The following is an 11,876-nucleotide window of genomic DNA, read 5'->3' as shown; positions in this document are numbered from 1 at the left end:
ATCCCAGAAAGAGGCAGCACTGGCTTCCTAAACAAGGACAGTTAGATGACCAATCATAATGAGATGATGATAAACGGACCTTTGTTTTCTTCAAACCATGCAGAGGCAGCCATGGAATGCTGTTTCATGAATCACAAAGACATGGAAGAGGCAATTCCGGGTTTAGATCACAGTTGCTGTTATCACCCGCACTGTCACTGTGGGGGGTCAGAGCCACAATCGGACCCCAAAGCCTCGAGTGCCCAGGTGGGGCGGCGGGAAGGTGACTGGGTCGCGGATGGACGCTGTACTCCCGGGAGGGTTGATCCATGCTAAGCTCCCGCCGACTGTGTGTCGGGGGCGGAGCCTGGGGCAAGGGCGGGCCAGGGGCGTGGCCTATTGTCCCCTCCCTTCTCTCTCTGCTTCCTGCCCGCCATGCTGTGACCCGCTCTCGCTGCCAGCCCCTTTCACCCGCCCTGCGGCCTTGAGCCTGTGCACCGTGAACCGAAACCCCAAACTGTGAGCCGGATTTAAACCCCTCCTCCTCTAAGCTGTGTCAGGCACTGTATCCCCGCGATGGGAAGCAGCTAAGACAGTTGTCACCCAGTCATCACAGCCAGCACCGCCATCACATCACCACCAGCTGCAGCCGCGCTTACTGAGCACTTACTATGTGCCAGCTACTCACAGCCACCCGGTAGGCATGGTCACTACTACTGCTTTGCAGATAAACTGAAATGTAGTAAAGCAAAGGACACACTGTACTCGAGCCATATAGCTAGCAGGTGACAAAGGTGGACCTGGCTGACACCAATACTGTGCTTTCACCACTAATCTGTAAAGAGCAGGGCAAAGCAGGTGTGATGACCTGTCCTCCGGCAGCCAGCTTGGACCATGAGGCAATGAAATACGGACGCTCCTGTCACAGTGGGGCTGAGCAGAATAGTAAGAGGAGCATGGGTCCTTGGTAACAGCCCCAGCCCCATGACGGCCCTTAAGCACTTACACCACATTTTCTTGGTCACCACAGAGAAGCCCAGAGCATCAACTTTAATGCCAAACATGCCGGGTGGCACCTTAGCAACTCTGATCCCGCACACTAAGACCACGGTCAGGTATGCCACCCTGTACCTCAGTTTCCCCTCTTGTGAAGCAAGTATGAGACCAGGCTCTGTGTTTCCTGCCAGGAATGAGAGGGCCCACGGTGTCTCTGCCCTTGTGTACCGAGATTGTGCAATCACAAACTCTGAAGGACAATGACAAGGGTCACCCCCCCTCTGGTGAAGCTGGGCAGGTCCTGCTGGGTCCTCTGGGGCCGCAGAGGCCACACCTATGAACTGGGTGGTGAGCGTGCTTCTCAGGCCGAGCTGCCAAGCGAGCTCTGGGCACCAGAGTTTTCCCCAGCTGTGACATCCATCCAGAGACAGCTCAGGGGGAGGGAGCCGGCAGGGCAGCGCCTTCTGGGAGCAGCGGCCCCCCAGGGGCTCTTCTGGGCCTTCAGGGGTGCCCATGGCACGAGAGCACGCGGGTCCTCACAGTGTGACCATGGGTGTGGTCGGTGGCTAGGACTCCCTAGGGAGTGAGTGGACCCACGGGACAGGTGGAAAGGGAAGGACTGGCCTTGCCCAGAGAGGCCTGGCCACTTCCCGAGGTTCTTGGTGTTCATCTACATCACACCCAGGGCCTGTCCTTGTCAACAGCACAAGTGGACCATGCCAGCTCTTAGGGTGTGGACGGCCACATCCGCTGGCCTGAGGGTGGACTGGCCACACCAGAAAGAGCAACTGTGGGGGTGGGGTGGGTCCGAGGCATTTTCTTGGAGGCCGAGTTCAATCACGTGAGTCAGTCATCACGCACAGCAAAGCCCTGTCACGGCTTCTCTCACCCTCTTCACAGCTGGCAGGAAACACAGACACCACCACGTAAGGGAGGAGTGGTTTACCTCGGCTCAGGCTTCAGTCTGTAGCCAGGGAGCGGGCAGGATGGCCTGGCAGTGGGGCCTGGAGGAGGAGAGCTGCTGAGGGCAGGCTGGACAGGAAGGAGATGAGGGTGCCCTGCCGTGCTGATCTGTAGCCTCACCCTGTGGTCCAGGGGTCTGTGGATTCCACCGATCCGCCGGGTCCTTCTAGGGAAAGCATCGGCCTGGGGAGACTGAGGGAGCCCCCCCACCTTGCAGTTGTCAGGGCAGAGCGAGGACTTAGAAGCTGCACCACACACCTTGCAGTGTGGCTGACCAGGCTGGGGAGACATGTGATCCTTTGGGAAAAGAGATGAGCACCCAGGTGCCCACAGGCCACACAGGCCACCTCAGTGCCTCTAACGGTCAGGAGGGCGTCGCCCTCTGTGCTGGGTCTTGTTGGAGGAAGAGGTGGGCAGCAGCCACGCAGGACATGGTGTTTTACTCAGGGGATGTGAGGACAATTAGAATCAGGAACTTACATTACTTCTCAGAGAAACCCACAATGCCTCGCTCTCCTCCACATCTCTGAGGGAAGGGCAACTTCCCCCAGGTGGGCCGTCTACACCTAGCACCAGGGTGATATAATCCAGCTGACCACCAGTTTTTAATCCATAGCAGTCACAGAAAGTTAAACACAAGAAAGTGCAGGAAATCTGTACACAGCACTAAAGACCTACAATATTCAGCCAAGGGCCTGTATCCCACAGCAGTGTCCCACATGAGCCCAGATGAAGACCTAGAGCTCAAGACAACGCCTCCCACGAGTCCAACTGGAGCTCTGGAGCCCATGCAAAGGACTCACACAAGTCCTTTATGAATCTGCACTGAGAAGGCTCAAAGTTCAGCGGTGGTGGCTAGAAAGTCTATGCCAGTGGGGTGAAGGAGTGTGCCAATCGATTGAAGGTTCTACACTGGAGCTGAGACATGAAGCTTGTAATAAAGACCACGACTCCTCTGAAGAGCACCACAGCCATCCTCAGCAACATAGAGGTCCCAAGCTCCTCCAACAAGAACAGATGAGTACATGCCAGAAAGTCAGCATGATGAGTTCATCCTGGAGATTAAACAGCACACATCTTCCCCTCCAGAGCCAGGAAGCAATGCTAGATGTAAGGACCAGCGCTCCCCCAAAGTGAAACACAGCCCCTCTCACCAACAAGGTCCTGATGACAATGGCCAAACTCACACTAAGGAAACTAGTCTCCTAAGGAGAACCAATGTCTTGAAACAGCAACACGTAGAACCCACCACACCCAGCTCTTCATGTCTCTATTTACACTGGCAACTCTCCTCGGGTGGGCTCTCTATGCTCAGTACCATACTGATTTAACTTAGCTGGTGTTAAGGTGCCCACCAACTTTTAATCCATAACACATGGTGTCTGCTTGTCAGCCCTGATCTGCAGCCTCCTATGCCTCAGAAACTTCTCTAAGAAAGAAGCCCAACATTTACCTGCCCGAGATGAAGAGAGAAAGTTCCAAGTTGCTGCTGGCTGTGGGCTCCCATTTTCAGAGACAGCCTCTCTAGGCCCCTTTATGTGATCTGACCACAAAGACCCAGCCAGGTCAGCAGTCAGGGCTGGGCTCCCTGGGCACCATGTTGGGGCCATCGTGCTCGGCAAAGGCCTGCTTCTCTCTGCCTGCCTCATCTCCGGGCTCACAGGGCCGGATTGTGGGAGGTCAGGTTAGGGGACACTGTCCAGTGCAGGGCCCGGGGACTGGCCTCAGCCAACCTTCGCACCAGGCCCCAAACTCGGTGGGTCCTGCCCTTCATGCTTGGGGGAAAGATGGCAGCCCAGCTGGCTGCTGTCCCTGGTCCTGAGAGCCCCACAGTAGACACTGCAAGTGCCAGTCATGCCCTGCTGTGATTCCACCATTGCAGTGTGGCCCTAGGTACAAGTTGCCATGACCACCTGATGCCACTAACCTGGTGGCCCAAGGGTGGGCACTGAGGGCAGCCTCGTGCTGCTGCTGCTGGCCAGGGAACTGTGTGTTGGGATGCACTGGATGAGGGAGCAGAGGTCGCCAGGAGACTGAGGTGAAAGCTGTTCGGTGTCCCAGGTGCCTCCTCTTGGGGTCCAGGACAGCAGAGTCAGGAGTAGCCTGACGTGGGTCAGGAAGGAGCCGCTCAGCCCTGGCCCCTGCAGATTTCGCCACCTCCAACTGCTCCCTGTCACCCATAGAGAACTCGGGCACCTGAGTCAGGAGGACCCATCACCCAGGAGGCCTGGTTAGGGGACCCTCCCTCCCCTGAACATGGTGGCCGGGATGGAGCTGGGGGAGCATCTCGGGGCTGCCCCAGGGCAGGGACCATGCCGAGGGTCACCCATTGGCCACCCAGAGCAGCTCCTTCATCTGGGGACAAAGGGCATTTCGTGATCTTCTCACGATGGGCTACCAACTTCCTCACGGCAGGCTGGCCCACAGCCTGGACTCTCGGGTAACCGTGGGCACTGACAAGCCTTGTCCTTTGTTCCCTTCTTTCCTCCTTCCCGCCCTTTTCTCTTCCTTCCTTCCATTGATGGGGACTGGCCTCAGCCAACCTTCGCACCAGGCCCCAAACGCGGTGGGTCCTGCCCTTCATGCTTGGGGGAAAGATGGCAGCCCAGCTGGCTGCTGTCCCTCGTCCTGAGAGCCCCACAGTAGACACTGCAAGTGCCAGTCATGCTCTGCTGTGATTCCACCATTGCAGTCCTAGGGTTTGAATCCAGTCCCTCGCACATGCGAGGCAAGCACCCAGCCACTGAGCCACGTCCCCAGGCCTTTTTATTTTGAGACAGGGTCTTGCTAAGTTGCCCATGCTGGCCTCAAATTCAAGAGCCTCCCGCCTCTCCCTCCAGAGAAGCTGGTATTACAAGCGTCCAGCATCTCACCCAGCTCCAAAGCTTCTGCTTCATACAAACCAAGGAGAAGCAGCTATTTCTTGTTTTTCTGGTCTTTAAAATAACTTTTTGACACATCCAGGTGACTTTGCTTGGGGATGGCAGGTTTTCTTCATCTTGGCCAGGAAACTTTATTAAACTCTAGCTGGGTTTGGGGGTGGGCCCAGGAAAGGGGCAACATGGGCATCACAATGCAGCAGGACACGGGCTGTGGGCAGTCCTGCTGGGCGGGTGGTGCACACCTGTAAGCCCAGCACTCGGAGGCTGAAGCAGGACAATGGCCACAAGTTCTCAACCACACTGGACTCTCGGTGAGTTCAAGTCCAGCCTGAACTAGATAGTGAGACCCTGTCTCCAAAAGCCAACACCAAAGACAGACGAACTCAGCGAAAGTGCAGTTCTCCAGGAAGAACAAGTGGCTGTCAGAGGGACAGTCCAGGAGAAGCCAAGTCACCCGAGACCCTCTGACAGTGCTTGGGTTCATTCCTCTGGTTCGTGTGTTACTTTTTTAACTGTTAAAAGAAAGCCATCCTGGGAACTCAGAGTCAGTCTCAACAAAACATCAAAAGGGCGAGGGAGGGGCTCAAGGGTACAGCACTGCCCAGCAGGCACTAGGTTTCATCCCTAGTCCTGAGAGGGCAGAGCGGGAGAGGGGAGAGACAGAGACAGAGACAGAAGGAGAGACGACAGAGACAGAGAATCTGATTCTCAAAATGTTTTAAAAGCCCCTGGGGGTGTATAGGAAGACAACACAATACCATCTTTTACATAAAAGAATACAAAGCAAATCAAACTTTTTCTGTTTGTGTACAGAACACACAGCAAACTCCAACGTGGGGCTGAACCCTTTTTCTGTTTTGGTTTGTTTTTGTACCGGGGATCGAACTCATGACTGCACGCTTGCAAGGCAGGCGCTTATGCTGCTGAGCTAAATCCCAAGCCCACTCTGTTTTTTACTTTTCTTTTGGTCTGTTTGAAACAAGGTCTTGATGTGTAACCAAGACTGGCCTTAAACTCAGACGATCCTCCTGCCTCAGCCTCCCAAATCTGAGGTTATAGGCAGGCACTACTGCACCTCGCCAAGTACCTCACAAACTTTAAACCCTTATCTTTGAAAAATTGACAGAATGTGGAATAAAAAAGTACTTCAGTTAAAATAAGCAATAGAAAAATACTGCCATTCCCCCCATTACCTTTTCTGACTTGCAGACACTTTTGTTTGTCCAGATCCCACACATCCACACCATCGGAATGCTTAGTTTCCAGTGGCTTGTATTTCTTTTGCCATAATTCCCCCACATTTTTACCTAATCTCATCTTTTCTTTTTCTAGGCTTTTTTAACATGGGAACCGGTCAGAACTTTTCCGCGGCATAAATATCCGTGAACCTCAGGAGTGGGAACATGATGAACAGAAAAAACTGACTGGGGCGGCGTGACGTGTGTTTGTAGGTCCTGAGATGGCCTGAGGTCTGAATAAGAAAATATCTCTTATAAATGTGACAAAGCTCTCCCTTTAATTACAGCACTCTGAAAGGTAGACATCATGGCCACGTAGGGATGATGTGGAAATCGCTTCACACTCACAAAACAGCTTGTGTCGAGATGACGCACCTGAAACCTGATTCCCTGGCACAAGTCTGCTGTCAGAATGTCACCACTGTCCAGGCACCCCTATAATCCCAGTGATACCCCTATAATCCTGGCATCAGGAGGCCGAGGCAGGAAGATTATTTTGAGTTCAAGACAAACCTGTCTCAAAAACAGAAAATCACTGTCACCAAACCCGGGTCCTCGGAGGCAGCAAGTGTGCTCATTTAAACGGCAGGAAGATGAATGTGAACTGCTCTTCAGATTGGGGCATCTGATTCAATTCCTTAGGATGCCCCAGCCTCTCGGGCCTGCTGGTGTATTTCCAGGGGCGCTGTCTCCTGTTACTGACTGTTCCCGTCAAGGGTACCCCGGGTGCAGCGTACCTAAACCAGCCTCCAGAATGTCCACTCAGTGTTAGGTCCCTTGACTTCTGAGCCCCCAAACTTCAGCAAGCACAGGCCGACCATGGCCGCCTGGACACCCAGCTTCCTTCATCAGCTGCCACGTGGCCTTGGCAGACCCTGGAGGCCTCAGAGCGGAGGCCAGGACTTCTCACCAGCCCCAAGTGGTGTCAGCATGGACTGGGAGCCCTGGCATGAAAGGCCCGGGTTACAACGATCACAGCCCCAAGTGGTGTCAGCATGGACTGGGAGCCCTGGCATGAAAGGCCCGGGTTACAACGACTAGCCACGTCCTTCAGCACCTTGGTCCTCGGGCCACCGAAGGATCCCATTCACCTTCACAAGCACAGAGTCCTGTCTATGCTCAGTGTGAGGGTGTGCAAGGCCCTGCCCAGCGGTGCTCACACCTGTGCTCCTCTGCCCCACGGCACAGCAGTTTCCTAGGGGCTGGGCCAGGCCAGAGCCAGCGTGTGCAGCCCCGGCGTCCACGCAGCCACTTAGAAGCAGCCCAGCTGTGCAGGGACTATTTTCCCTGTTTCTTTAAAAAAATAAAATAAAAAGCTTTCAGAGGAGACTTTTAGCCATTGACTCAAAATGCTAGAATTGCGACTCCTTGGGCTCAAGAGCTGCAGAGACGGGAGAACAGCCCAAGGGAGTCCTGGCATGAAGGGTCTGGGCTTTGGAAGAGCTGGTCGCCTTGTGAGCACCGCACAGCGGCGACACAGTGACACCTGCACCCCAGTGTCCGGTGCGTGGCACTGTTGCTTCACCAGAGCCGGCAGGATTTAAAAGGCCCTGTGCCGCCCTGTTTGCAGTGGGTCATGGCCCTCAGATGGCTGCCTGCCTGCGGCTTGGATTGTTATCCATCGAGGACTAGGACACAAATTGCTCCCCTACCCAGTGGAGGACAGGAGCCCGGCAACACCCTCCTCAGACCAAATCGAGGCCATGTTGAATCCACAAGCAGCTGCCATGCAGGACGCAGCTCTGTGCGCAGGCGCGGGGTGGGGCTGGTCCCTGGCCCTTGGGTGGCCACAGGGAGCCCATGTGACTGCACCACCTCAGGCCTTGCATCTTTTCAGCCATGACATCTGCCACTCCTGGGTGTCTGTGTTACCCACAACCTTGTCCCACTGCAGCGACCTGGGTCCCTCTGCCACAATCCTTCTGCATGCACCATCCCAGGTTCCAGCTGACATGCAAAAACCCCTTCCCAGGTCCGGAGGACAAGTGCGCGAAGTGGAGAGGAGGTTGGCAACTCGACCCGGGACTGCAAGATGCCTGGGACCCGCAGGCAGCTTGAGACGAGGTCACCTGAGGTACCCCTTTCTCTGCAGTGGCCCCAGGGCCCCTGCACATCGAGGTCATCCCAGACAGCCCGCTCCCCTCTCCCTGCTCCTTCCAAGTGGATCCCGGGCCGGGCTGCCCAGTGACACTCTACACACATGGCAAGAAAACGACAAGTGTCCTTCTCGGTCATCTGCAGCCTCCCGTGTCCAGCTCTGGAGGGGAAAGTGACAGTCCATCCACAGCACCTCCGACGTTGGGTCCCAGGCTGGGAAGTGACTACAGGTCACCCCCAGCCACCGTCCCCACCAGCATCTCCAGGGCCCAGGGACTGAGGCCGCACGGGCCCACTGTAGGCCAAGTCCCGGCACCTTGAGCACAGCCAGCAGCGGCAGCATCACCCTGCGGCTGCTGTTCAGTCAAGTTCCGCTGCGATTCACCTAAATGCTGAGGAGCCTGGAAACCCCTGGGCCTGTGCTGGCTGCACCTGTCCACGAACCCCGAGAATGTACCTGTTAGTGAGGTGCTGCTCAGGGCTCCCCGGGTCTAGTCCCTAGCACTACAAAGAAAAAGAAGTAGGGACTGGCTCATGAGGTCCCCCTGAGCTGTATCCCAAGGTGGCTCAGCCTGCCCATGCCCTCAGCCAGGGACTGTAGGCCCGCCGTCCTCTGCCCCCTCCTGACCTGAGCAGGGAGAGGCCAGGAAGACCACCCTGTGCAGAGCACCCTTGTCTCCCCAACCTCCCACTCCACACCCCCCAAGTCTGCCGGTCCTGAGCCCATGTGAAGGACATCAGGAGGACAGGAGCGCAAATGAGGAAGGCTCGACGCAGTGACATCTCCTGGCCACCAGGAGGCTCTCCGCTTCCTGCCGCACAGGGAGGTGAGGGGACCCTGGTCACCCGCCCTCTCCAGCAGCTCCTCCCTCGCCCAGTCCATCTGTGACACGAAGTATAAACAGGAAATGCCATCGGACCACCAGGGGCCCGGGAGGTCACACCCTGCCGCCCAGGACCCACACCCTGGAAGTTCTGCAGAGCTGGACCGAGGTCAGGAGAGAAGCCACCCCGAGCTCCACATCAGGAGAATCTGGCTGGAAAAAAGCTTAATACTCAATGAACCTGTTTTCCTAGAAGAAAAGCAAAAAGAAATAGAAAGAAAGAAAGCGAAGGAAGGAAGGAAGGAAAGAAGAGAGAGCGATCACACTCCCGGCTGCCTTCGCGGCTGTCTCCTTCTCCCAGGTCCCTACCATCTTCCTTTTAAGGGCATCCAGATCTGATTTATCTATGCGCAGATGAGATTCAAGTCTGTATTTGTAGCAATCATTTATTAAATTTACCCCACCTTATTAAATGAGTTTTCTGCTTCTGGTTTGTGTTCATGTTCAGGATCTCAGATCCCGCTCCTGTAAAGCCCCTGTTTAAATGACTTTACTTCTAGCAGTAAACGCACGTTTATTTATGTTTCACAGCGCTGTGATCACCCCGTGAGGATGGGGGTTTAAGAATGTCACACAGTGCACCCTGGTCCCTGTCTCCTGGCCTGTTCTGCAGTGACCAGTTCCCAGACACATGAGAAAACACATTCAGCGTCTGTCATCGAAGCAAAGCGGGAAGCAGGCCACCAGAGAGACCGCAGAGGCCAAGCCCAGCAGCATAGGGGCGAACCCCTGAACCCCACCTGACTCTTGTGATCATCACACATTCTTACGGCTACAAACAGTGTTTTAACAAAGGGGTTTCCGACCCGTGTATTAAACTGCCTTAACTACAAAGAACCCCGACCTTGTAAAAGGCTGAAAATTTCCTAACGAGTAGAAGTACAAAACTGTGCAAAACACGCCCTCTGAAAAATCGGCTTAAAAAACTGACGCCGCTCCCTCCCTGCTAGCGCAGGGTCGGGCAGAACCGGGCAGAAGCGGGCAGAACCGGCCCCGGGCGCACCGGCCGGCGCCCGCAGCCTCACGTCCTCCTCCTCCAGGGCGGCGCGCGCCTCTCCTTCTGCGCCTCGGCCAGGCGCCGCCGCTCCGCCTCCTCCGCCCGCCGCCGCTCCTCCTTGGCCTCCTTGTAGCGCCACTTGGGGATCTGCAGGTGGCCGCTGTCCTTGGCGCTGCCCTTGCGCGACGCGCGCTCGGGCTGGTAGGTGGGCGCGGGCGCCTTGCTCACGCGCACCCTGGGGACCACCACGCCGGGCCGCACGCTGCCGCGCCGCAGCAGCTGCAGGGGCAGGAGGCTGGCCTTGCGCGGGACGGGGGCCGGGGCCCGCGGGCGCTGGGGGGACGCGGGGCGGGGGCCGCCCGGCGCCTCCGCGGTCCCCGGTGGCTCCGGTGGCTCCTCGGCGGGCTCCGCCCGGTCCCGCCCCGGAGCAGGCGCATCCCGGTGTCCCCTGGCCGCCAGGATTTCCTGCACCGCCAGTCGCCGCCTGCCCACACAGGGCGGGTTCTCGGGGCACACGGTCTGACACACGACGGCCACCGCGGGGCTGTAGAGGCTCGTGGTCATCCGCACCATGTGGTCCAGGACGCCCCCGTCCTCCAGGCCTGGGCTCGCGCGGGGGCTCAGCGCGCACCGCAAGAACTCGCAGAGCCGCTGCCAGCAGTTCCTGGAGCCGGCCGGCTTCCGGGCAGCCTCGGGGAGGGCGGGCAGCTCCGGCCTGTACTTGTCACCGAACTGCTCCGGGCACGGTCGCTCCAGCAGCCTCTGCATGACGCGGACAGCCTCCACGCGGCCCGTGTAGGCGGCCCACTCCTGCGCCGACATCCCGCGGCAGGGGTCCCGAGCGTGGACATCCGCCCCTGGGAAGCAAAGCACAAACTGGAGTGGGTGGCCGCGGCCAGAGCCCCGCTATCGCTGGGGGAATGGCGCAAACGCCTGATCTCTCACAGGGGCCTCATCCTAGCCCAGGCCACGGGATGGAAAACTGCCTGCCTCCGGGGCCACCACGGTGTCTACTGTCACAGCGCAACTTGCCTTTTAAGTGTGCCGTTTAATGGCTTCCTTCCTGAATAAAAGCCTGCCTGAACTATCTTGTTCATGGAATTTTTAGCTGGGCATGGTGGTGCACAACTGTAATTTCAGCACTCAGGAGGCTGAGGCAGGAGGATTGCCACAAGTGTGATGCCGGCCTGGGCTACATAGTGAGTTCAAGGTCAGTCTGAACTACACAGTGAGACCCTGTCCCCCCCCCAAAAAAGAAACAAAACTACATATATCTATATATGCATATGCATATCTATAGATACATACACAGATACATATAATATCTATAGGTAATTTTCAAAGGAATAAAGTCCTGTGATTTGCCATGAACAGACATGCCTAGACACTCAGGCGCCTTGCAGACCCCTTGATGGTGTGACGGATGGTTCTGGAAACGCCAACAGCAGACGTCACTTGCACAGCCCTTGGATCCCATCTGTTATGGCTCATATCTCGATGTCCCACAAAGCCTCAAACAGTCATAAGCAGGGCTTTTTCTGCATGGCTGGATCTAGGGTGTGAGGCTGGGCTCAGCAGAGTGACCCTGAGTGTACACAGCACCAATCTACAGGTTTGCCATTTGCACACACTGAGGCCGTGGCTGCTGCTGCTTCCCTGCTGCGCTGGTCTCCTGTCTCCTGCCTGCCCTTCTGTGGCTGCTTCTCCCCTTCAATGCCACCCTGCCTTGGACCCCGCTGACTGTGGACTGAAACCTCCACAAACCGTGAGCCAAATAAACCTTTCCTCCTGTAACTTTGGGTGTGGGGTATTTTGTCTCAGCAGTGAGAAGGTAAGCAAG

The 11,876-nt window shown here is 56.6% G+C and overlaps 1 protein-coding gene and 1 long non-coding RNA gene across 4 annotated transcripts in view; one reads left to right on the top strand and one right to left on the bottom strand.

The window, feature by feature from the left end:
• Positions 1 to 3,510: 3,510 nt before the first annotated feature.
• LOC106026984 (uncharacterized) lies at positions 3,511 to 9,455 on the top strand. The gene is made up of 2 exons (XR_001200578.3): positions 3,511 to 5,311; positions 6,153 to 9,455. It is a non-coding gene; the product is annotated as an uncharacterized LOC106026984 (long non-coding RNA).
• Ankrd33b (ankyrin repeat domain 33B) overlaps positions 9,408 to 11,876 on the bottom strand; it is a 36,808-nt gene continuing 34,339 nt past the window's right edge. For 2 of the 3 annotated variants that reach the window (XM_063257968.1, XM_063257969.1), the window contains one exon: positions 9,408 to 10,893. In XM_063257968.1, the coding sequence (XP_063114038.1) occupies positions 10,061 to 10,893 (833 nt within the window). In that variant the 3' untranslated portion in view covers positions 9,408 to 10,060. The remainder of the gene's footprint in view (positions 10,894 to 11,876) is intronic. The other variant, XR_010050396.1, reaches the window with a different exon arrangement.

Source organism: Cavia porcellus, unplaced genomic scaffold (genome assembly GCF_034190915.1).
Source record: "Cavia porcellus strain 051 isolate PalLab524CR breed Dunkin Hartley unplaced genomic scaffold, mCavPor4.1 scaffold_11, whole genome shotgun sequence".
Classification (NCBI taxonomy): domain Eukaryota; kingdom Metazoa; phylum Chordata; class Mammalia; order Rodentia; family Caviidae; genus Cavia; species Cavia porcellus.
Note: the sequence above shows the minus strand (reverse complement) of the source record. Positions and strands in the feature narration are given on the sequence as shown.